Raw genomic sequence first — 25915 nt, 5'->3', positions numbered from 1 at the left:
AAAAAGCTGTGTGAGGAGGGTGCTAGTTTATGACTTCTACAAGGAAGGGGGAGTGGGGAAAGCTTTCTCTCTCATGATAGGGTTCAGTCCTTGTCTAGAATCCAGTCTGGCCTCTCCTTTTTACTGACCATACCTATCCTGCCTCTCATATCTCGAGCCTGGGACTCTCTTCATTTTTTTCACATACAGGACATTCAGTTCTACAGAAGTTTTGGATCCGATATCTTCCCTTAGGAAGACATGGTGTTAGCTGCGTGCGGTCTCCTGACTTCCTATTTCTCCTGATTTGGGGAAAGGGATATACATAATAAGCTCTGCCCTCTAGAAAGCCTGTGATAGAGCACTGAACAAATGTTGAAATCTTTGCAAACCACCAAACACTACAGTAAATGCTGGGAATGAATCAAGTAGCCACTGCCCTGGAACTGTTCAGTTTTTAACAATAGTTATTAAGCATCTTCTAGGTAGCAGACGCTGTTCCAGACCCTGGATGTAAGGCTGTGAACACAGGGAAGTGTTTCTGTCTTCCTGAAATTTACTAACTGTATAAAAGTTCCCATGTTTTATAAAGACACATTAAAATATTTTGGCTCTGAGGCCTGGCATTAAAGCATTCAGGCCCAAGTTCTAATGGTAGCTCTGAACGTCATCCAGATACACCAAGGTTTGCATGTTCAGTCACGGTCAGGACGCATGCAATAATCAACCAATGAACGCATAAATAAGATATATAAGTGGAACAACAAATCAGCACTTATCACTCAAAAAAAAAAAAAAAAAGCGTTCAGAGCCCACTCCAAACTCAAGCTATCTGTTGAGAATCTGAATCGGTTGTTCTCCGTTTCCGTCAGGGTAAGCGGTATCCCGGGGTCATCGGGCGCCCTCCAGCGGCCACCCTCTGCCCAACTGTCTGCTCTGGCTCCCCGGACAGGAAGGGCAGAGCGGAGAGCTTGGTCCTGGGAGTCCTGTCCCCACTTCCTTTACAGACTAGGAGGTGGCAACTAGCTAGTGGCAGTCTCAGATTCAGGTTTCCAATCTGTCAAATGAGAGAGCTTTTCTCAGGACTCACAGAACCATGCATGTCACGAAGGACTGCAGGGCCCGCTGGCCGATGAAAAGTGAGGGTCGAAGGAATCCGCCACGACGCAGAAGAGGAAAAATCCTCCCGCCGCCAGTCAGAGAAGACCGAGACGGAGCCTCAGGCCCAGCCCTCCTTCCTCTCTCAGCCTGCGGGGCCTTTTCTCTTTTTCCGGCTTTAGGACAAGACTATAGCAGCGAAACCAAGAGGGGAACTGGATAAACTAAGGAAATGGATAAAACAGAGATCTTTTTGAGAAATATTCCCAGGGATGGGTCGTCACCGGAAGTAGCTGTAAGGCCTGTGTCACTATAAGGCTCCGCCTCCATTGCGCTACCAGTAGGCGACAGGCCTCTCCCACTTCCGGCCCCTGGAGCTTTAGCCAGCAGCCCCCCTTTTATTGCTCTCCCATTGGCTGTCGCAGGGACGCGCTGTGATTTCCCATTGGTCGCGTCTCTTCTCCAGCGCCTCACCTCCTCCAGGTACAGTCTGGTCTTCTGGCATCCGATAGGCTAAAGCTTGGGAGGGCGTCTGCCCAACTTGACCAGTGAACAGCGAAAAGGGTGGGGGCGGTGACTACGTAGTGGGGGCAGGGCGGGACATGGTGTGGCGATTGGCCAGCGCGGGCACAGACAAGAGATATGATTGGTTGTGGAGTGGGGCACCGTTGTGGGGTCGGAGCTGCGCGGCCTCAACAGCTGCGGGAGACGGAAGTGGTGAGAACGCGGTCTCGGAGGGTCGGGCGGACGCCGCCTGGGTGAGTCACCGTGCCCCATGAACTGCCAGTCTGGGATCCGCAATGACCGTGTTTTCCCCGGTCCCGCCCCGACCCCACCGGCTTTCGTGAGCCCCGCCCTCTGTCATTCGGGCTCCGCCTCCGGACCTTTAGGCTCCGCCCCTAGAACCTGGGCACCTGGGCTCCCCAGCCGGCCTGGCCCGCCTCCCCCCCCTCCCAGGGCCAGACCCCTTAGGTCTAGGAACCCTGGGCCTCCCAGGCTTGGTCCATGTTTTCTCCCTCCATTCCTCTGAGGCTGCGTGCCAGTGGGCGGTGAGGCAGCACCTTTGGCTTGCCGCTTGCTGGCTCCCCCATGAGGAAGCGTGGGCTGTGATCAGGGAGGTGGGCAGAAGCACAGATGGAGGCTTTTACCCATGCACCCTTGGAGGCTGGGGGTGGGGGTGGGGAGTACTACTAGAGTGCCCGAGCTCAGATAGCAGGCATAAAAGTGTAAGTGAAACCTGGGCCTCGCTCCCTAAGTGGGCCAAGGATGCCCATTCTGAAATTTGTTGCTTGTGCCCATTTGATAAGTACTGACTCTGAGGCCAGGGCTGGTCCAATTCTATCCCTGTTTTGTGGCCTCCTTACACTAACCTGCACCCCACTTAGTGTCAGCTATACTCAACAGGACCTATCCAGCGCTGCTACCTTCTGATCACAGGTTGTGATCCCCTCCCTCTTGTCCTCTGGTCTGGACTCTGCCCCTAATAAACAGGTCAGGTGGGTGCTACTCCCAGACTCAGAGGCTTGGCAGAGCATTCCTGTGGTTTCATGTCCCCACAGGGGCCAGAAGTGAGTCCTAGTTGAGCAGCCTCTGTCTCTTAAGAGTTGGCAGTTCTTTTGTTCTCCCACAAAGAACAGGGTTTGGAGTGTTTTCTACTTTTCCTTCTGGGCCTGGGAATCAGGACTCTTGAATTCTGCTGAATAATCTTGGATAATACTTTATTGCTCCAGAACCTCGTGGCTGATTTCATACCCTGCAGAATCACTTGTTGCTTTCTCCCCATGAAGCTCCCCTGACTTGCATGCTGACTTGTGGAGAGGCTGGATTCTTTGTGAGGAAGGAGAGTAAGAATTGTAGAACAGTTCAGGAGTAGATGCATATGTGGCACGTGTTGATTCTATGGTGGTGTTAATGGTGTTCTCTAGTCATATGTTTCTCTGTCTCCTTACAGTGAGAAGCAGGCAGCCAGAACCCTCACCACGGTAGAATGGTGAGTACTCTCTTTCCTCGGACTTTTGTGTTTTTTGTAATTCTTGTGTCTTTCTCCATGAAGCTTCCCCGCCCCTCCTGGACCTTGAGCTCCAGGCTACTCTGTTCAGCTCCTAAACAGGTTCATCTGCTCTCAGCCAATTTATGGGTCTGGGACAGGAAGTCTTTAGTCTTTTTTGGCATGCCTTATTCCATGCCTTCCTCACACTACCACTGGCTCTCTTAGCCTTTCATAATGGTCCTTCCTTTGCATCCCTGAGAGAAGCTCCCTGTTGTGGTCTGGAAGCCATGCCTTCTTTATCACAAGACCCTTGTTTTTCCTAGTGGGGCCCTTGAATACCATGGGAGCCATGTTGGGAGTGACTTCACCAAAACTGTGGGGCTTCTCCAGCTCCAAGGTGCTCCTGTCTGTTAAGCTACTGCAGGCAACAGAGGACTAGATATATAGCAGGATGGTGCCCTCCAGGTGCCCAGAGTATCTCTGGGGGTGGTGGGAGTGGTTATAATGATCCCCTGTATTTTCCATGAACTGTAACTACATACTTTCATTCTAAGCCTGAAGTCTCACCAGTAAAACAGGATAAGGCTTACTTCTTGGGGAGTTGAAAGGTTTTAGTGAGATAAAGTTCGAAACATATCTGTCTGGCTCATAGTAGATGCCTAATAAAATGTTGTTTTTCTCCCATTTTTCTCTTCCTCCAAAACCCCAACCAAAATCCAGACCTAAACTCAAGTCTAAACTAAAGCTTTGGTTTCTGAAAGTTACTAGGCACAAGAAGTGTGGAGTACAAACCAGCTCCTTCTGTGACTCTTGGTGACATTTTGGGCTCTTGTCACTGCTCCTTATTCCTTGGCCCTCTACCCAACCCCCACCATGCCCCTTCCCTTGGGTTTCAGGTTTTGTTTTCACATAGTTTCTGTGGTGTGTAGTTCCAGCTCTTCTCTTTATCAACCTAAGAAATTCTTTCTCTTCCAAGACTTTCTTACCCAGAAGTTAGAGGATGTGAAACAAGGAGAGATGGAGCAGAAGGGGTAGGGTTGGGCAAGGGCCTTGGAATAAAACACTCAAAGAATCTCTTTTTCAGGAGTGTGCAATGACCAATCTGGCAGTAGCCCAGTGTCCATTGTAAGGAGCAACCAGGGAGTAGGATTTAGTGAGGTCGGGGGATTGGAGGACACTGATGGCCAGGGGTACGATGGGTGGTGGTTTTGGAGGGAAACGACGAAGCCTTCAAACTGGAAAGGGCATGAGGTGTAGGTAGGTGAGAATCATCTTGGGAATTAAGAACAGGCACCAAAGGAACTCAGAGGTGGGGGGAGGTGTGGAGCGAAAGGCTGGGTTTGTGAAAAGAGGGATGTGAGGTTGCTCACCTGGGAAGATAGGAAATGAGAAGATGTAGGCGTCTCGCCTTCCCCTTTCACGCGGTCTAGGGACTGTCCTGCAATCTAGTCTCCTGAAAGCCCCTAGACGTCCCCTGGGGATGCCCTCCCACTTGCGACTGTGAGGCTGCGGGGAGGGAGGAGCCTGCGGCTGTGGGCGGGTCCTCGAGACCCGCCCCCGCCTTCCCCGCGCGTTTTCGGGCTCTCTCCTCTCTTGGCTCCCCTCCCTTTCGCGCTTGTGCCGAAGGGCGGAGCTGGGCTTGCTCCATTGTGGAGAGGAGGGGAGAGGCAAGCGGGAGTCCAGCGGAGGCCTCGCAGCCAGCGCGCTTGCCTCCTGGCCGCAGCGGCTGCACCTGGCGGGCCCCGCAGCCGGGATGCAGCGAGAGCCCGGGGCTAGTGGGCAGCACAGCGGCTCCGGGGACATGTGCGCTGGCCCAGACCTCCCGCGACCATGAGCTTGACCGCCCGGGTTTCCTGCTCCATGCTCAGCTGCTTTGTAAGTGCCGCCCCGTCTGCGTGGGCCCTGGGGCCCCAGCGCTTGCTGCACCCTCAGCCCCGCCCAGGGCCAGCCTTCGAGATTCCGAATTTCGGCCCATCCCCCTTCCCAAGTCCTCTGGAAAGAGAGGGGGGGTTATTCCTTTTCTTTCTTGGATTTGCTTTGATCTTCGAGTGCTGGGGATTGTCGAAGGCCAGGGATGGAAATTCTGTGACCCGTTCTGGTCCCATAGCCACTGCCCTTGACTGCAGATCTCCAGGCTCCGCCCTGCAGGGGTACATTCCTTTACCTCCGCCTCTCCATCTTGGTCCCACCCGCTGCATTCTTGGTAGGGGATGTGGGATGTGGCTAGTAGGCCCTCTGGGATGTTAGCGGGGCTGGTTGGGGAGCACAGGATGTCTGAGCTGTCTCCCTGGCTCCAGTCCCCTCCCCCTTCGGCCACTCCATCCCTCACCTAGCACGACAGTCTTTTCTCCTTGACTGTCCCCCAGACTGCCTCTGTTCTCCATCTTCCCTGGCTCGGCGGGCTTCCGTCCCTCTGCATCATTCCCAGCCCTCCCCTCCTCCCCTCTGGTTTAATGCTTCTTCCTAGCTTCCCCATCTGTCCTCTCAGATGTTCCCACCCTCCCCTCCTCACCCTCTGTAGGTGTCTGCCAGGCCTCTCTACCCTAGTTGTCCTTGGGTCTCCCCGTCCCTCCTAGGCGCGTGGATTCCCTCTCCCCTCCTCCCTGGTGGTTGGGAGAGGAGTGACTTCTGCTTGCTGTGGGTTTCCTCAGGAATTCCCCTCGGATCAGCAGGTAGGGCAGGTGGCTTGGCAGGTGTTGGGGGCTGGGTAGCAGTGTGAGGAGATCAGCTCAGCTCCAAGACACATCCTTTCGAAAGCATCGATGAAGGCCCTCTAGAGGCACAGGACTGAATCCCCCAGCCCAACTCCTCTTTGTTTCCTTCTCCACTGGATTGAAGCCTCAGTGGCCTTAGGTGCCTGCCTGCCTTCCTCTCTCTCTAACCAGCTGCCACACAGGGCTCCTTTTCCTCAGGACAGCACTTCCTGTTCCCACTTCTGTCTTTCCTTTACATTAGTCTTCTTTTTCTTAGGTTTCGCTCCTCCTCCAGTTGGGAAATTTTGGTTCTACAGGAGAGTCCCCTTTTGAGGAGCAAATTGCTAGTTCCTCTTTGACTCTTACTCTTCCCTGAGGCTTACTAGGCTTGAGTACCTGCTCCAACCTATCCCTCCCAGCAAGCCAGGTCTCCTTTCCCTCCTCTGGTGACCAGAACCTTTATAAGGGACTATGGGGTATATGTGGGTGTATTGAAGAGAGAGGAACAGAATGAGGCCTTCCCCACAGGGTGAGGAGGGGCCCCCCAGCCTGGAGTACATCCAAGCCAAGGATCTGTTCCCCCCCAAGGAACTAGTGAAAGAGGAGGAGAATCTGCAGGTAAGGAGGAGTTGGGGGCCCAGGGTGGGTGGAGTTCCTGACTTGGTTAAAAAACAAAACAAAACACCCTCCATCCCTCAAATGTCTACAAAGGGATCTAGTACTGGAGCTCTGGCTTCCTGCCCCCTGGTCTTTGAAGGGAAAAGACTGCATGTGCATTATGGAGCCTTTGGCCCCAGGGAAGAAAAGGCAGCTTTCTTGCACAGCCGGTAGCTGATGCTGTTACTGTGGAGAGGACTCTTCTGTCCTGCCCTGACCCATCTTTTCTAGAGGGGATCCCACAGGTCAGGGTCTGGGAGGGGATTGGAAGGGTGACTGAGTTCTGGACGGAGGGTTCTTCTGCACCTCTGCAGGTGCCCTTCACAGTGCTGCAGGGTGAAGGAGTGGAGTTCCTGGGTCGGGCAGCCGATGCCCTCATTGCTATCTCCAACTACCGGCTGCACATCAAGTTCAAGGATTCTGTCATCAACGTGAGTTCCCGTCATGTTCTCCCACTAGCAAGCCAGAATCCCTGTGAGGTACAAGGTGGTATTGCTCCAATGCTCTACTTGATCATGTCTCTAAAAACTTGGGGTTTCCTTCTTTTTTCTTATTTTCTGTTTTCCTGTTTCATTCCCCTAGCTATAGGTCTTCTGTCTCTCACTTATTCTTCCTTCTCTTCTTCTCTCTTTCCCTTATTCTGTTGCTGGCTTTTCTAAGGGACATAGTGGCATTGCTGGAAGAGCGCTACTTGTCAGCTTTGTAGCCTTGGTCAAATCACCCATCTGAGGCTCAGTATCCTTCTAAATAACATGGGCGGAAACAGTTGCCTTTCAGGGTTCTTGTGATTATTAATTGGGGTCTCATCCATACATAGAGGGGATTACCAGGCAGTAGACACTCAGTAAATGTCAGTTTCCTTTCTTCCATTGATACATCCGCATCAGCTGGGCCGGGGTGGGGATGGAAGGTGAGGTAGAGACCGGGGATCTGAGCTGCAGTTTGCCTTTCCTCTGAAGGTCCCTCTCCGGATGATCGACAGCGTGGAGAGCCGTGATATGTTCCAGTTGCACATCGCCTGCAAGGACTCCAAAGTGGTGAGGTGAGGAGAATGGCATCTCACTCTGGTCCTTTCTGCTGCAGGGTTTCTTTGGAGTGAGAAAGGAAAAGTAGTGCCTCACTTTCATAATTTGAAAAAAAAAAAAAAAGGTGAAAATTGTGTCTGGGTTGGGAGGTCAATTTGCTGACCCACAGTATTTTGACCTGAAGAAATGGGGGTAATACTTAGCTCATGCATCCGCAAAGGGAATAAGTGAGAAAATATGTATGAAAGCCCACAGAATGATATCTTTATTGTTTGTTCATTTATTTATTCACTAAACATACGCTTACCGAGTGTCCCATTCTACGTCAGACGTTCTGAGCACTGGGGATACAACAGGGAACAAGGAGACAAAATTTTCTGCCCTCATGTAGCTTATATTCCAATGGGGAAATACCAGGAGTAAATAATAAGTAAAAAAAACATGCTGCACGATGCTAAGTGCAAAGGTAGAAAATATAGCAGGGAAAGGGGACATTGAGTGGTATGGTGTTGAGGGTTGCAGCTTTAGACAGTGATTTGAGGAGGCTGCACTGAAAAGGCACCATTTGAATTAAGACCTGAAGAAAGAGACTGTGTGGTTGTTGGGGGTAGAGTGTGCTAACAGACAGAGGTCACTGAGCGTAGAGGCTCCGAGTGGGTCTGTACTTGGCATGTTGAAAAAACGGTAAGGAGGTTAGTGCGGCCAGAGTGGAGTGCACATGGGTGAGGGTGGTGGGGTATGAGACCTGAGAGGTCAGGGTCTTACATACAAAAGTAAAAGTAAAAAGCAAAAGTGAAAGCCAGGCTGTCATATGACTGGCTTTTACTTTGAGGAAAATGACAGGCCACTGGAGGGTTTTGCGCAAAGAAGTGATGGGATCAGATTAATGTTTTATGAAATCCTTCTGGCTGCTGTACTGGGAATAGATGGGTAGGGGGCAGGGCAAAAGCAAGGGCAGAGGTTGGGAGACTAGTTAAGACGCTATTGCAGGTTGGAGAGCGTGCTGGCCTGTGTAGGGTGGTAGCTCTACTCTTCTCCAAATACTGAGAAGCAGTCTGACTTGTGAAGGTAGAGATGACAGGTTGGAAAGAGGGAAAGAGGAGTCCGGGATGACCCCAAGGGTGCCCCATTTAGAGCCTGCCGTGTGCTCAGTCTGTAGGGATTCGGAAGGAGAACCTGCATTGCCCTTCTCTTCAAGGCGGCTAAAGTGTAGTTCTGAACGAAGAGTTAACATGTGGCAGTATGTTCTGGAAGAACTTAGCGTTTAATACCCCAAGCACACTAAAAATAAGAAAGGAAGGGTCTGTGGAACTGGGTCGGTGGGAGGATTTCCAGGAAGAGGTGGGACTGGAACTATCTCCATAGTGTCAGTAGAATGTGGCTAGACCGAGAGAAGACATCATCAGGCAGAAGTGAAAAAACGAAGGCAGGGGCAACATGAGCAGGACCTCCAGGCTGAGGCAGGTCTGCGTTCAGGAGTTGTGAGACATAAGGAATAGCGATTCTCAGGGCCACGTGAAAGCCTTTATATTTGACATGAGCAAACATGGGGCCCCAATAGAGGAGACAATTATGTCTCAAGGACAAGAGTTCTTGGGAAGAGAATGGTCACAAAGACAACTTCTCTTGGGTGTTGGTCAGTGTCCCTGATCCTCCCCGGGGTCTGTGGTACCTGCTGCTTCGCGCCCTCTTCTCCCCACAGCCTCCCTGTGACCGTTTTTGACCCTTTTGGCTCCAGCGCACACCTGCCTCTTGCCTCACTCTGTGGCTTTTTGCCTGGCAGATGCCACTTCTCCACTTTCAAGCAGTGCCAAGAGTGGCTGTCACGGCTAAGCCGGGCCACAGCGAGACCTGCCAAACCTGAGGATCTCTTTGCCTTTGCCTACCATGCCTGGTGCCTGGGGCTGACTGAGGAGGACCAGCACACCCACTTGTGTCAGCCAGGTGAGGCCGGGCTCTTTTCATTGTGAGGTTTCTTACCTGGTTCTCATCCTACGCCCGCCCCTGGACATGGTGCCCGTGGATGCTGACAGGCATGGGGGCTGTGTTGCAGGAGAACACATACGATGTCGGCAGGAGGCTGAGCTCGCAAGGATGGGCTTTGACCTGCAGAACGTTTGGAGAGTCTCTCACATCAACAACAACTACAAGTGAGAAGGCGGGGGTGGGGAGATTAAAACACCATTCCAGACCCAGCCCCCTCCCTGTGTGGATAAAGCGCAGTGGGCACAGGCCCCCAGACTCTGGGGGGAGGAGGGCTCCCAGTGCCTCTTCCCACAAAGCCATCCTGGGGATCTTGTTATCACCTTAGATCAAGCTCAGTGACCACCTGGTCTCTTCTCAGATTGTGTCCCAGTTACCCCCAGAAGCTGCTGGTTCCCGTGTGGATCACAGATAAAGAGCTGGAGAATGTGGCTTCCTTCCGTTCCTGGAAGCGGATCCCCGTGGTTGTGTATAGGTGAGGCCACGGGGGATGGAAATAGGGAGGATGTTTTTTATGCAACGAGGAAGGAGTCTGAAGTGGAGGCGTGCGGCAGTGTGGCTGACTGAGAATTGGCACCTTCCGGAGGAAGGGGCTATGAAATGATTTTAAAATAAAAACTGCCTCAGTTTCTTCTCTCCTAAGGATGAGGCTTTTGGGGAGTTTGTTCACTTTTTTTTTTTTTTTTGAGGATGTGTGTGTGTATAAAGTATTACCTTAGAACAGGGGTTGGCAAAATGGCCTTTGAACCAAAATCCTGTTTTATACACAGCCTGTGGGCTATGATTGGTTTTTACATTCCTAAAGGATTGTTTAAGAAAAATAAAACAGAAAGAAGGATGTGTGACTGACTGTGACCTGCAAAACTGAAAATTTATTGCCTGGTTCTTTGCCAATAAAGTTTGCCGACCCCTGACTGGAACACTGCAGCTAAAATAGAGTGAGACAGGTGCTGGGGTTTGGAGTTGTTCATGCTCTGGGCTCACGTTGGTTCTCCTGCTGGCTGTCTGTACCTGGAGCAGATGCTGTGCAGATACTTGATGAGTCAGGTCACCTTGGGGATGTAGAGTCCATTTGAGAAATGTGTATGGTAGCACTTTGTAAACTAGAAAGCCCCCTAGGGGTTTTTGGTTGCTATTTTCATGGCCTGGATGAACAGGTAGCCTCTGTTGGCTTTGGAGATCTTGGCCCCCTAGAGTCTCAGTATGGTGGCCTCTGGAGGCTGTGAATGCCAAGGGCATAATTTTTTTTTTTTCTGCCTCGTCAGACACCTACGCAATGGGGCTGCCATTGCACGCTGCAGCCAGCCCGAGATCAGCTGGTGGGGCTGGCGCAACGCTGATGACGAGTACCTGGTCACATCCATCGCTAAAGCCTGTGCCCTCAACCCAGGGACAAGGGCCAATGGGGGCTCCCTCGGCACTGGGAATAGTGATGCCAGTGAGGCGTGCGACACCGACTTCGGTAAGGTGTGGGTGGTGCTGGTCCTCTGGGGAGCAGGCCCCCACCTTGGCCTCACTGGCTTCCAGGGAGTCCTCAGTAAGAGGATGGGAGGAAGATACAACACAGGGGCCCCTGCCTTTTGGGAGGCTGTGGGGTATGAAGGATCTCCAGTTGTGTATTCTTCTGAAAGGGAGCGCCCTGGCATAGGGTGAGGCTGGGTGGCTGGCTGACCCAGGGTCTTCTCCCTGCTCTGTGTTTAGATGCCTCCTTGACCGCATGCTCTGGAGTGGAGAGCACAGCGACTCCCCAGAAGCTGCTGATCCTGGATGCGCGATCCTACACAGCAGCAGTGGCTAACCGGGCCAAGGGCGGAGGTTGCGAATGCGAAGGTATTGCTGTTCTCCCAGTGTCTGCAGCCAGCCTGTGCCCCAGGTAGCCTTGGTGAGAAGGGAAGAGGGCACAGCAGTGTGGCAGAAAGAGCCAAACAAACCTGGCTTGGAACCAGGACTCTGCCGCTTTCCAGCTGTAACTATGCTTAAGTAACAATCTGTTTAGGTTTGATTTTCTTCTCTGCCTAATGGGAATGATACATACCTTGCAAAGTTGTTGGATGATTAGAGGTCACATATATAAAATTACTGGCACAGAACAACAACTATTTACTGAGAATTCACATCGTCTTTACTAATACTACTTTGGCTATTGTTTGTAAATAATATTATTACTACAGTTGTTAGTATATGGCACCGGAGTATCCAGAGACAAAAGGGTGACTGAGATTTCCAGAATCTGTTTAGTTCCCATCCTGGAGTGTTCGCCCTGCCAGGGAAGCTGCTCACTGGGACGGCCCTCGTCCCGCCTGCCTGTGTCCAGGACATGCTCTCAGGCTCCACTCGCCCCTTTCCTGTCTGCAGAGTACTACCCCAACTGTGAGGTTGTGTTCATGGGAATGGCCAACATCCATGCCATCCGGAACAGCTTCCAGTACCTCCGCGCCGTGTGTAGCCAGATGCCAGACCCCAGCAAGTAGGTGTTCCCTGTTCCAGTTCTGTCCTTCCTCCAGTCTCGTCCCTTACCTACTACCTCCTGTTCTTGAAGATTAGACGGGGAGATGGGAACTGTGCAGGTGCAGGAGACCTGAGGGCCTGGGTGCAATGAGTCAGTTCCGAGAACACTTCTTTTTTGGTGGTTGGGTTTTTTCCCTAATTAAGAACACTTCTACTTCTCAGCCAGCACTGTGGCACAGCTACAAGACATTGGGTTCCTTTTGTTCGGATCAGTTGCCCTACTCATAGAACACGGAGAACTGGGGAAAGGAAGTGGCTAAATGTGCATGTGGTGCTGCCCAGTTTTTCTATTGATTCTAAGAGTCTCTTGTTGGCCTCAGGTCCTGTCTTCCTGCTACATATCTCTTGGCAGAAAGGCCATGGGCTGGGCTCTTGCTTCAGCCCTCACTAGGGGCTTTGTTAGGTGTAGCTGGCTGTGGGTGGTGGAGAGACTGTTGTAGCTTCAGCACTTTTAGTGACAGACATGATTTCTGCTCTTGTGTAGCTGGTTGTCAGCATTGGAGAGCACCAAATGGCTGCAGCACTTGTCAGTGATGCTAAAGGCAGCTGTGCTTGTGGCTAATACAGTAGACCGGGAAGGCCGGCCTGTGCTGGTGCACTGCTCAGACGGCTGGGACCGGACGCCACAGATCGTAGCTCTGGCCAAAATACTGCTGGACCCGTATTACAGAACATTAGAGGTACCGAGAGGGGTTGGCGGGAAAGACCGGAGGGAAGGGGCTGGGGAAGGTGTTCAGCCCTCTAGATCTGTCTTGAGGATTTTTAGCAGAGGCCATTTGTGCTTTGAGTCCTCTTCTAGGTTCATTCCTATTCTCTGAAGCTGCCAGCTTCTTGCTTCAGGGGTCCCCTATGGTGGAGACATTAGCCTTTCCAGAGAGGCTCTGTGCTTGAACTCTGCCTTCTTTGCAGGGCTTCCAAGTATTAGTAGAGTCTGACTGGCTGGATTTTGGACACAAGTTCGGAGATCGCTGTGGCCACCAGGAGAATGCAGAGGACCAAAACGAGCAGTGTCCTGTGTTCCTCCAGTGGCTTGATTCTGTTCATCAGCTGCTCAAGCAGTTCCCTTGCCTGTTTGAGTTTAATGAAGCATTCCTGGTAAGTTCTAAAGCCTGTGACCAGAGTGAGGGGATGGCAGCCAAGGCCCCCAGGTGTAAGCTGTCTTGGCCCTGTAGGTCAAACTGGTGCAGCACACGTACTCCTGCCTCTACGGCACGTTCCTGGCCAACAACCCCTGTGAACGAGAGAAGCGTAACATCTACAAGCGGACCTGCTCCGTGTGGGCCCTCCTGCGAGCTGGCAATAAAAACTTTCATAACTTTCTCTACACGCCTGGCTCAGACATGGTAAGCCTGAACTCTCATCCTGTAGGTGCTGCTTAGAGACCTGTAGGGAGAATAAGCCAAGTCAAGTGGGGAGGACATAGGGCCCTAGAACATCTAACAAAACACTAGTGTGGGCCCACTTCCCTAGGTCCTGCATCCCGTGTGTCATGTCCGGGCCCTGCACCTCTGGACAGCTGTTTACTTGCCAGCATCGTCTCCATGCACACTTGGGGAGGAGAACATGGATCTTTACCTTTCACCAGTGGCTCAGAGCCAGGAGTTCTCTGGTCGCTCTCTGGAAAGGTAAGATTGCCCTTCTTGCTTTCTCCTCTCTCTGCTAGAAGGCAGTCACTGCTTTGTGTCTTTGTGTCACTGCCTAAATGTTGCTGTCTCTTTCTTAAATTGCATTTTATGTTCAGTGTAATTTTGTACTAGTGTGTATGGTATATATGTATGTATTTATTTATTTTAAGCCCTACCTATATGGTGGGCATCTACTTTATTGATTGATTTTTAGAGAGAGAGAGGAAGGGGAAAAGAGAGAGAAACATCAATTTTTGTTGTTGCACGTATTCATGCATTCCTTGGTTGAATCTGTGTGTGCCCTGACCAGGGATTGAACCCCAAACCTTAGTATATTGGGATGACACTCTAACCAACTGAGCTAACCAGCCAGGGCTTGTATTAGTCTTTTTTAAAAATGAAATATTTAGAAGCAACTTTTTGAGTTGGTTGAAGGAGAAACTTGGCCCAGGACTTATAGCTAGCCTGGAGTGCACTGTGTGCATTTTCAAGGCCCTCTCTTTCCCAGAACTGCTATCACCCTGCGTGACGTATCCAAGCAGGGGAGAGGAGAACAGGACAGAAAGGACTATTTCAGAAGGTTTATGGGAATGGTCTTATGTTCACTGATAGAAGGCATGAGGAGCTTGTTATCTTAGTAGTAACCTTTGCAGTGTCCAGCATTAGCTTCCAGAAGCATCTGAGTCTTAGGGAAATGGGCTCCCAGAAGGTGGGAGGCCTTTACATTGCTTTCTCAGAAGAAGGCCATATTCTAAAGGGAGACATAAAAAGTAAAGTCATTTTTCTATTGAGTATTTGGGGGGAAGTAGGATGGAGGTTGGTTAAATTACAAGAGTAATACATGTCCCTTATTTAAAAGAAAAAGTCAAATGATAGAAAAGTAGAAGGTAAAAGTCCTCTCTCCCTGATCCTTGTGCCCACAGGTGTCTGCTGCTAAAACTTTGGCGCATGTCTTCCCAGACATTTCTCTCTACACAGATCTGTCTACATCTCCCACTGTCATATAGAAATATTTTTTAAAATACAAAAACAGAATCATGTTTTGCATTGTTCTGCACATTGTTTTTCCCATGTGACAGTATAAAACTGCCTTATTGTTTTTTTGTGTGTTTTTTTTGGGTTTTTTTGCCTTATTGTTTTTAGTGGCTGTATAATCGGCCAAAATTAGAGTATATTATAATTTACATAACCAATTTTCTATTGGGCATTTAGGTGATTTCCATTTTTTTGTCATTACAGGAAATGTCTTAGTTAATATCCTTATATGTATAACTTTAAAAAAATTGTGATAAATACAATATTTACCATTTAAACTATTTATAAGTGTACGTTTCAGTAGTGTTCCCTTATGTTTGTACCATTGCATTTGTGCTGGTATTTCTGCAGAAAAATTCCTAGAAATGAAAATTTTGAATTCAAAGGATATGTACATTTCAAATTTTGATCTTTGTGTACTGGCAGAAAATTTTCTAAATTAAAATAATAACTTACATAGTCCTGACTGGTGTGGCTCAGTGCATTGAGTGCCAGCCTGTGAAACAAAGGGTCACTGGTTCAATTCCCAGTCAGGGCACATGCCTAGGTTGCAGTCTAGGTCCCCAGTTGAGGGTGTGCAAGAGGCAACCAGAATGTTTCTTTCCCTCTCTTTCTCCCTCCCTTCTCCCATCTCTAAAAATAAATAAGCAAATCGTTAAAAAATACATAACTTACATAATTGGTTGAATATTATAAAGGAAACAAAAAACCCTAACCCCCTAAATTATTGCTTTTAGGGTTTTTGGAACTGAGTCCATTCTTAGAGGCCCATGGATAAGCTTAAGGAATTGTGTGGTTTTTCTCCTTCCCCAAAGAATGCAGAATTTGGGTATAGCTTTACAAGTTAACTTTTTCAGGGAGAGGAGCCATAACTTTTATTGAGTCTCAGTAAGTTCTATGACAATTTACAATCATTGCCTTAAATCAATATATAATTTTTTACATCAATAAATGTTACTTTAATACCTACAAGTTTCCTGGTACTATACTAGGTTTTATGGATGATACCAAAGAAATAGAAGATATTGATCCCGTTTAAGATATTTTGCAAAGCTGTAAGATAAGACATAGGACAACTAGAGAACAACTGTAAGTCAGCATCTAAGCAATAAGAATGTGTGTAGTTCAAAGTTAGTAGAGAAATGAGAAGTAAGAAAGGGGCAATTTGGTGACTACTTACTAGCAGAACTTCTTGAGGAAGACTAGGTAGGGCCCTGACTGAGTCGGTTAGAGCATCGTCCTGACATGCCAAGGTTGCAGGTTCAGTCCTGTCAGGGCACGTAAAAGAATGCATAAATAAGTGGAACAACAATTCAGTGTTTCTCTCTCTCAAAATCAGTTTTAAAAAAGACTAGGCAGGAACCATGGCTCTTTTGTATCTGTGTCTGGCTCAGGGCCTGGCACATAATAGGTGCTTTAGTAAATACTTAAAGGAACAAACAAATGAATGAAATAAAGGGACTCGTGAGCTTGGTGACAAGGTTGGTGGAGAGGGGTCCAAGGAAATTGAATGTATGAGACATAGTTTTAAAAAAAAGCTGCTCTGTGGACCCGGCAGGAGTTAGGAAGGGGCTGTTTTTGAGGAATAGAAATAAACATAGGATAGTTCATTGAGGACTTTGAACATTACACTGAGGAGTTTATTTTGATTCAGTTGTCAGTAGTAAATCATTGTAGGAAGTCATCGTGGCCTGGTGACAGTGGGGCTTTGGAAGAACTAATCACCGTGAGCCCAGCAGTTGGAGACAGAGACCAGCTAGCACTGTTGTAACTCAGATATAAGGGGGATGAGTCCTTAGGAAAGATAAGAATTAAACTCACAGACATTGTAGAGAAGTCATTAGCAGGGTCTGGAGTTGATTGGATGTTGGAGGGTAGAAGTGAAAAGTAAAGAGGACCAAAGACAGGTTCCAAGTCTCTGGGCTTAGAAACCAGGAGAACATCAGTACTCCCCACAGACACTGAAAAGTTGAGGAGTCAGTTTGGGGAGAAATAGGAGATATAGGTAGGTAGGGAGTGAAATATGAGTTCACAGCAGTGGGGGGTGTGCTGTGGGCAGTTCAAGGTAGAAAGTTGGATCTGGAGGAATAAGTAGTGTGAAAGTCTTAAAGGAAATGATTTCTCTAATAGTTGACCTTGCGTACCTTTGGTTCTACATTTTCCTAGATCAAAAAATGTCCGAGTTTCTTTCTTCTTCTTCCATTGAAGTCCGACACATTCTTCTGAAATCTTACCCTCCGTGTGTAGCCTCCCCTGACCACCCCAGCTGGATGAGCTCCCTCATTGTTCCAAACTCCTCAGGCACTATTGTCTCTGCCAGCATTACTGATGAAACCTTTGGTGCCCATAGGAATCAGTTATAGAAGATGGCAAGCTTTTGATGTTGTTCAGCCTGGTTAAGGAGTATGTAGGAGTTACTCATATTTTTTGTCAACTTCTTTACTTCTTTTGCATGTTTCAAAGTTTCCATTAAGAAATAAACAACAGCAACAAGAAACTAAAGAGTCACCAAGCTGGGATTCAAGACCTGGCTATAGGACTCCAGAGTCTGGAGTCCTGACTGTTGTTATTGCCTTCCTGGAATTTCAAGCCACAAAAAAATCAAAATTGACTCAGAAGTAAAATCAAACACAAACACACCTTTAAAACATAATGAGTTTGAAAAACCAAACACTTAGAACACTCAGCTATATTGTAATTCTACCTACAGGAGATGTTTGTGTAAGGGCTGCACCGAGGTATCTGAAGACAGGAGAGCAGTGATGTCTCTGCGGTTTCTTGGCATTTTTTTCCGAAGTTTTTGTTGTTCTAAAGACTTTTGAACTGTGTTAAAAATCAGGGAGGTCATTCTTGAAAATGTTACACATCTGGCGTGTGCAAATGCCTCTAGAACTCCTGAGTGCCACATACTGAGGAAGTTTCCATGGTGACTTGGGACTCACAGGAGAACATTGTTGCTCAGTGGTTGTAAAAAGTTGTGTTGGTTACTACTGTGATAGAGGGATAATTTAAATAAGAAAAGTTGTAAAAACTAGCCATAAGTGTAGCCTTAATAAATTTGTGGTTGGTTTTCTATATTTTGAATCATAGCATCTGTACATGGTATAATTTATTATCATTTTATAGAAAAGGAAACCAAGTTTCTGAGAGGTTAAATACCTTACTTGTATAGCTAATTAGCATCACAGTCAGTATCGTCTAGCTCCACAACCCATCTTCTTTCTGTCTTACCATGTGTGACAGAGGCGGCTGGACATTAGGTTTGGGCTCTGGTGTAGTCCTGACGGGAATGGTAGCTTCAGAAGGCACCAGCCTAGAAGGCAGTTAAAACCGTGGGAGTGGTTGAGATTGTCCAGGGAGATTGTGCAGGGTGAAGACTGATGAAAGCCTGGGACAGATCCTGTAGTCTTGAGGACAGGGTTCAACATCCTACACCTTTTTTGCAAAGTAGACTTTTTGCAGTGAACATTGGTTATTTGCAATCTTAAATGTCATAATTTTTTGTGAACTCTGGCTTTGACCTTGCTTTGATGACCTGATTGTGTATATTGGATGTGGCTCCCCTTTCATGACCTGGAGGCATTGTGTTGTCATTCCAGATTACCTAAAACTAGATCCATGGATGATCTTCTTTCTGCCTGTGACACAAGCAGCCCTCTGACACGCACGTCCAGTGACCCTAACCTGAATAACCACTGTCAGGAGGCCAGGGTAGGCCTGGAGCCCTGGCATGGCAGTCCTGAGGGGTCAGAGACAGCCTTCGTGGAATCTGGAGTTGGAGGTCCTCAGCAGACTGTAGGAGAAATGAGTCTTCCTCCCCCTCTGCCCAGCAGCCAGAAAGACTACTTGAGCAACAGACCTCTTAAGAGTCACAAAAGCTGTTCTTCAAGTTACAAACTGCTCACTGCTGCAGTGCCCCAGGAAATGAAGAGCAACACCTCTGATCCTGAGATCAAAGTCCTGGAAGAGACTAAGGCACCAGCTCCAGCCCCTGCTGCCCAGGATGAGCTACGCAGGACTTTAGATGGCACAGAGGAGCCACCTGAACATTGTCCTGAAAAGGAAGCTATCAGTGCACTCTCTAAAGTCATTTCCAACAAGTGTGATAGAATTTGTGATTTTCCGGAGTCTTCTCAGGACTCCCTTGCAGGTGCCCCCCAGCAGGCCCAGCTAGATTCTGTGCTAGGTGTATCCTTCAGACCTGCTCCAGATCACAGTCTGGGTACCCTTTGCAACCCACCGAGTGCTACCTGCCAAACTGCTCTAGACCCAAGCACTGACTTTCTCAATGAAGATACCCCAGGGTCTGTGGTAAGCATCTCCCACCAGGAGCAGCCCAGTTCTGTGCCAGATCTGATTCATGGGGAGGAAGATACTGGCAAAAGAGGGAATACTAGGACTGGGCAGTTACTGGAAAATCCTCGCTTTGGGCAAGTGCCATTGGATTTGGCCCGAAAGACAGTTTCTCAGAGCCAGATCAGTGAGTTCTCTTTTTTAGGGTCCAATTGGGACAGCTTCCAAGGGATGATGACTTCACTCCCAAGTGGGGAGACCACCTCTCGTCGGCTGCTTTCTTATGGCTGTTGTAGCAAGAGGTTGAGCAGTAAGCAGATGCGGGCAGTGGGGCCCTGCTTTGGGGGCCAGTGGGCTCAGAGAGAAGGGGTAAAGTCACCTCTCTGTTCTAGTCATTCCAATGGACACTGTACTGGTCCAGGAGGAAAAAACAACCGGATATGGTTGTCTGGACATCCAAAGCAGGTCTCCAGCACAAAGCCCGTTCCACTGAGCTGCCCTTCTCCAGTGCCTCCTCTCTACCTGGACGATGATGGACTCCCCTTTCCCACGGATGTGATTCAGCACAGACTGCGGCAAATTGAAGCAGGGTACAAACAAGAGGTGGAGCAGCTACGTCGACAGGTGAGGGAACTGCAGATGAGGCTGGATATCCGTCACTGCTGTGCCCCTCCAGCAGAGCCTCCCATGGACTATGAGGATGATTTTGTGAGTATTCGCCTACTGCCACCAACCCATTCGTTTATTCTCTCCACTAGCCTTCCATTCCACATTCATGCGTTGGGTACTTGCTGTGTGCCACTGTGTTAGGTGGGTGGGTTGTAGGATGAAAGACAAGACATAGAACCTGCTCTCATGGAGCTCATAGTCTATTGGGAGAGACAAGCAAACAGTTCAACTAATTATTTCTTAAGCGTTATGATATAGGGAGACACCAGGTATTGGGGGCTGGGGTAGAATGAAAGGTCAGGGAAGGCATTCCTGAGAAGATAATGCTTGGTCCGAGAGCTAAAGAATGTGTCACATTTAGTTTGGTGGACAATGAAAGGAAATAACCACTTGTAGAAACATGGAGGCAATGGGTATTCCAATGGCACAGCTTGAACAAATGGGTAGTGCGTGTGTGTGCATGTACACTTGTGCTAGAACGGTGAGGGAGGCAGTTGGATAGTGAGGTGGGAGGTGATACTGGAGAAGTAGAGAGGGATGGGAAAGGTCAGCTTGAGTTCCCTTGTTGCTGGATTCTACCCTCAAGGCGGTAACATTTTTGACCAGTGAGTAACACCATCATATTTGTATTTTAAGAGTACTACTCAAGCAATAATGTGTCAAGTGGATGAGGCCATTGTAACCCATGTTGGGAGGCTGGTTAGGATGCTTTGGAATAATCTGGGTGAGAGATGACGAGCACCATGTACGCTTCACTGTGTTGGGAGGCCTCTGGTCCTGGCACAGCAGTCCTCAGAGAGCTGCTAGGAGTCAGCTTCTTGCCCATAGTATCTTGTCATCTACACAGGCCCTTCACTTCCTCCTGTTAAGACATTACCACATCCTTGCTGTACACTTGCTGGGATGGTACAGGCAGGGCCGACGACTTCTTACTACTCAGGGTGATGATTTAGAACAGCAGTCCCCAACATTTTTTTTGGTAAAGGTCCGGATAACAAATGCATTAGCCTTTGTGGGACATAGCATCTCCTTTGCAGATACCTGGCAGAAGCAGGCATAGACAATATGTAAGTAAACGAGTGTGGCCGTCTTCCAGTAAAACTTGATTTATAAAAACAAGCAGTGGGCTAGATTTGGCCTGTGGGCTACAGTTTGCAAACCCCAGGTTTATATGTAACAAAAGAAGTATTCTTTACATAATGTAATATAGCATATTGGTTAAGAGCATAGGTCTGAAGCCAGAATACTAGGTTCAACTCTCAGCTTTACTATCAAGTCAGCTCTTAACTTTCTCTGTGGTATAGTTTCCTTATTCATAAAATGCGGATAATAATAGCATACATCCTAAGATTGCTGTGAAGAGTTCATACATGTAGTGCACTTAGTGCATGACGCATAGTTAATAATAAATGTTAGAGATGATAAGATGATGCTGATGTCTTTACCTTTTCTTCAGACGTGTCTGAAGGAGTCAGATGGCAGTGATACAGAAGACTTTGGCTCTGATCACAGTGACGACTGTCTTTCAGAAGCAAGCTGGGAACCTGTTGATAAAAAAGAGACTGAGGTATGTCCAGGCAAACATGGGTACTTAAGTAAGCTGCTGAGTAGACAGTGTCTTTTGGGGTTTTATTTTAATTTTTTAATTGATTTTGAGAGAGGAAGGTCAAGAGGGTGGGGAGAGATACACTGATACGTTATTTATGCATCCATTGATTGATTCTTGTATGTGCCCTCACTGAGGACTGAACCCATATTCTTGAGTAACAGGACAACATTGTAACCAACTGAGCTACTGGGCCTGGGCCAGGGTGTTTCATTTTTTAGGTGAATAATGTCCAATGTAAAGACAGGCTTCGTCATCTTCTCAGACGACGTCCCAGACGACGTCCTGGGACACTCTCCTTGTTGCAGTGTTGCTCTTCTGCTCTGTTGACAAGGGCCTGGATTTTTTTTCCTTATTCCTCTGTTAGGTGACTCGCTGGGTTCCAGACCACATGGCATCACACTGCTATAACTGTGACTGTGAATTCTGGTTGGCCAAACGAAGACACCATTGCAGGTAAGATGCTTTACATGATTTGGTGTGGCTCAGAAAACATCGAGGTGCATTTATATGAATGAAATTGAATTAATCTGAAAATGGACACAAATGAGGTCTGTCCAGAAGCTATCCAAGTATGTAATATGAAAAATAGAGACACTTATTGAAGAAGATACAAGAAACATTGTACTTGGGACAATGACACCTCAGTCCCCTTCAAAGTAGGCACCTTGGGACCTCACACAGTTCTCCCAGTTGCCATCAGCTTCAATTTTGCCCATTGTATTTTGCTGAATCTCACTGATGGTCTGAAATCTCTTCCCTTTCAAAGGTAATTTTAGTTTTGGGAAAAGCTGGAAGTCACGGGGTGCCAAACCTGCGCTGTATGTGGGCTGAGTCACCTGGGTGATTTGACGTTTTGCCAAAAAAACTGCACAAGACCTGATGCATGAGCGGGTGCATTGTCTTGATGAACCTGCCAATCACCAGCCGCCCATAGCTGCAGCATTCTGAATCATCTGAATAGTTCCTGCAGAGGAATGTTGAGGCTTAATACAAAAGTTGATGCAGATTTGTTGCTGTATTTGTTCAGTCAGTTTGTGACAGCTACACAGTCAGTCACTATGTGACAGCCACACAGTACACACGTTCCCTCAATAGCGTCTACCTCCCCACTGACTAGTATAGTCGTCATTGTTCACGCATGTGCATTCCAGTCCACTCTCCTTGGCTGCCAGGTTACATTGCTGTCACACAAAGCGTTCTTGTTATTTTTAACAATGGCTGGACTATTTTCGGACAAAACTCATATTTATAGGAAATATTTTTGTTTGCTCCCAACTTTTCTCTTCATTGGTTCATGGAAGGCCTTTTAGAGTATTATTCATTCTCGGTATATTTGAATTTATTTTATTTTATTTAAAAAATTTCTTCAGTTACAGTGTATATTCAATATTATTTTGTATTACTTTTAGGTGTACAGCATAGTGGCATTTCTGATGAACTCTCCTCTCTTTGTCCTTTGGCAGAAATTGTGGGAATGTATTTTGTGCTGGCTGCTGCCACCTGAAGTTGCCCATTCCTGATCAACAACTCTATGACCCAGTTCTCGTCTGTAACTCTTGTTATGAACACATCCAAGTATCTCGTGCCAGGGAACTTATGAGCCAACATCTGAAGAAACCCATTGCTACAGCTTCCAGTTGAGCGCCAGAGGAGACGGCCTGTCCAGTTGTAGCAGGTTTGAAGGGAGGATCTGCTTCAGGTGTAGTTTTTGAAGGTTCTTTGGTGTGGCTCATGAAATCACAGAGCTCAAAGATACCATTTCGAGAAATCCTCGGTATCATGAGACTGGAGCAGAGGAGTTCCAATTTCACAGAAGGTCCTCTGTGGGTGAGAGACATCCACCTTGGGGTAATGGGCCTGATCCAGACCCAGAGTCTGGAAACTTAATGTTGAGTTGGTGACTTCAGCTTCTTTCTCTTGGCGGGGGTCACAAGATAATGATTTCATAGATACTGCCTAGTAATGTGTGCCCCAAACAGCAATAGAAAGGCATATGTATAACCAAACTCCAAGTGATAACCAGATCCATCTCTCCTCCACCTTGAAAAAAGCAGATTATAGTATATAAGATAGGAGCTCCTATCCTGTTGAAATGAACTATACCCTGTACCTCTGTGCTCTGTGTCTGTGCATGAAGGCTCAGTCTTTAGAGGCACTTCCTCTAGTTGCATTAGTTCTGTCTTTCTGTGGAGTTTGGTTTAAAGACTGGTTCAGCAAGTGGGGTTTTGCTGTATTTTTCACTTGGCCCATCGGCCAGCATTAGTGAATATTCAGTTTAGGGGGACAGTTCTAGGGAGTGAGACATTTCTGGGAGCAGAGGAAAACTCTGCTGATATTCAGTCCTGGCAAAAAATCAGTTATTTCAAGCTATGAAGGCAGTAATCTGTTACTCAGTGATGGCTCTTGAGGTCTGCACTATGAAGAATGAGAAAAGGGAAAAGCAGAAATTATCCTTGTGAAATATTTGCTGATCGTGCCCTACCCTTTGCGCCTGACTTTTCCTAGTTGTCCTGGTGCTAACACAGGAGCTACACCTTGATCCTCTCCTGGCATGAAAATAAAACCATGGTTTTTTTTGTTGTTGTCGTTCCATTGCCCACGTCCCTCATGTTGTCTTTCCCTTGGCTGCCGCCTCCTCTGGGTCACACTGCTTCTTATCCTGAACACTTGACATCTTGAGGGTAGAATTTAGTGTTTGGTTTTTACCTCCTAGAATATGCTGTTTGGTATGTGAGGGTTTCAGTACAAATGCTGCTGTTTATTTCTGTGCACTTAACAATGGAACCCAAGCAGAAGAGAATAAGCCTTGATACCAAAATTGGGAGAGAAATTGTGTCCATCTGGACCAAACATTGTATCTGTTTGTTTGTTTATTTGTTTTCATCCCAATACATACCCGTGGCACTTAACCAAAAGATACAGTGATATAGCCTTGTACTGTGGGTGGGACAGATACAGTCTTCTTGACCTATAATGAAACCACTAGGATTTACTTTATTCATTTTCTTAATTTGTTGGTGTATAAAAGGTAAACTACACTTAGGCTTAACCTGTTTTAAAACTACTGTGGTAGCTGTCTAACTGCTACTTTCACGTTGCTTCCTAGAAAAAAAAAATTTTATTCAAAATAAGTAGGGTCTGCATTTAGAACAAGAACCGTATTTGTCCTGACCTTTACTTCAATCCTACAGAGAAGCGTCTGTCCTTTTATGTTTGCCATGGATGTAACCTAAAAAGTTTTGGCGTATTTAGGTCAGCCTAAGCAGAACTCTTTTTGGTTTAAATGGAGTTGCATAATGGAGATTTTGTGTCTGGGAAATTCCTGAGATCATTGAAAAAGTAACAAGCTATCCCTTGTCTCTGACACACAAAATTCTTCTAAGCATTTTCTCAATCATTAAAATGTCCTGCCAGTTGTGAGTGGCTTTTTAATTAACTTGACTTTCATTGCACTTCACTCTGCCCCTTTTCAGGGGGAGTGAGATTGGTAACATTTGAGGGGACTGTATCTGTCTATTTTGTATGGCTGTTTTGAGGGACTGTCCCATCAGTGAACATACTGCATGGCCTTGGAGAGACTCTGGGCTCAGATGTATTCACCAAATACTCCTTTCAGAGCTCCTGTGGGTGTGACATGATGTGGCCAAAAATCCAAACTGTGCAGTTGCGTTGTGACAAAAATGCAATGTGCTGTAAAAACTCGATACAGTTTAAATAAAATCTCTATATTAGTGCTGCTTTGTTGGGTCTTTTTATTCATTTTAATTTTTAAGAAAACCTAATGCATACTCATTTTTTCCTTTAACCATGAGAAAGGACGAAAACATTATACCCCTTCCTCCTAACCATTTTTGGTTTTTTATGGACTTTTTTTCTTTTATCGCATAGCTCTTGTTACATTCTTATTTATTGATTAGATGGGGAGTTGTCCTTTTTTTTCCTTAACTTACTTTTAGAGGGGGAAAGAGAGGGAGAGAAACGTTAATGTGCAAAGGATACATGTATGGGTTGCCTCTCACATGTCCCCAGCTGGGGATCTGGTTCACAACGCAGGCATGTGCTCTAACTAGGAATTGAACCAGTGAACTTTCCGTTCACAGGCCAGCGTTCAATCAACTGAGCTACACCAAGCAGGGCGAGAGTTCTCCGTATTGATACAATAGAATTCTATCCCATCTCGTGAGGCTTGTTTCCCTTTTAGGTCTAAAATTTAACCAGTTGGTTGATTAGGCACAAAGGATTGTGCCTATATTCTCATTCCCTCCTCAAAGTCACCTCAGTTCCTATTCCCACCTTGAGTAGATTACCGTGAGCAAAATCTGGGTTTAACAGTGAATTCCAAAATATGTAAGATGCTCTCTAAAAGGTGAATTTGTTTACTCAGTATACTTCCCTATCACCATCACCATTTTATTTGGACTGGTGAACAATTCAGTTGTTAGTACTGAGACTACCGAGTTAGGCCCTTTGTTCTCAAGAACGATTGACTTTGTACTGCAATGCACACTTTCCAAATTCTAAATGCCCGCCCGCTGGCTACCGTGAAGTAAAGGAATCTTAGTATTCCATCGTGGATAACTGGGCTCGTTCCTTTGCAGGCCTTAACCCTACCTGGTGGGCAGCAATTTCCAGCCATCGGTGGCAGTCCAAGGGAATGTGACTTTACTCCGCCACGTCCCACGCCTCCCACGCTGCAGCAGGTGGTTGAGGCGCCCCGCACCCTGCGGGCCGGGCGTGCTGGGGGTGCTGTG

General features: G+C 47.5%; 1 protein-coding gene across 4 annotated transcripts; it reads left to right on the top strand.

Moving 5' to 3' along the window:
- Positions 1-932: 932 nt before the first annotated feature.
- MTMR4 (myotubularin related protein 4) lies at positions 933-24897 on the top strand. 4 transcript variants are annotated; one of them, XM_037163606.2, is made up of 19 exons: positions 933-1560; positions 3029-3067; positions 6289-6378; positions 6732-6848; positions 7377-7459; positions 9226-9386; positions 9496-9592; positions 9787-9900; positions 10691-10887; positions 11127-11255; positions 11781-11892; positions 12418-12613; positions 12843-13028; positions 13106-13276; positions 13404-13558; positions 18193-19594; positions 21012-21122; positions 21529-21617; positions 22628-24897. In XM_037163606.2, the coding sequence occupies exons 2-19, from the start codon at positions 3065-3067 to the stop codon at positions 22803-22805; spliced, it is 3591 nt and encodes a 1196-aa protein (XP_037019501.2). In that variant the 5' UTR covers positions 933-1560; positions 3029-3064; the 3' UTR covers positions 22806-24897. The 4 variants fall into 4 exon arrangements, with proteins under 4 accessions (XP_037019501.2, XP_037019499.2, XP_037019500.2 ...); XM_037163604.2 differs by lacking the exon at positions 933-1560 and adding an exon at positions 1732-1835; XM_037163605.2 differs by lacking the exon at positions 933-1560 and adding an exon at positions 2591-2645.
- Positions 24898-25915: the final 1018 nt, after the last annotated feature.

The sequence above is a fragment of the Artibeus jamaicensis genome, unplaced genomic scaffold (genome assembly GCF_021234435.1).
Source record: "Artibeus jamaicensis isolate MK-2021 breed Jamaican fruit bat unplaced genomic scaffold, CSHL_Jam_final contig_1998, whole genome shotgun sequence".
NCBI lineage: Eukaryota > Metazoa > Chordata > Mammalia > Chiroptera > Phyllostomidae > Artibeus > Artibeus jamaicensis.
This window is presented reverse-complemented; position numbering and strand designations above follow the sequence as displayed.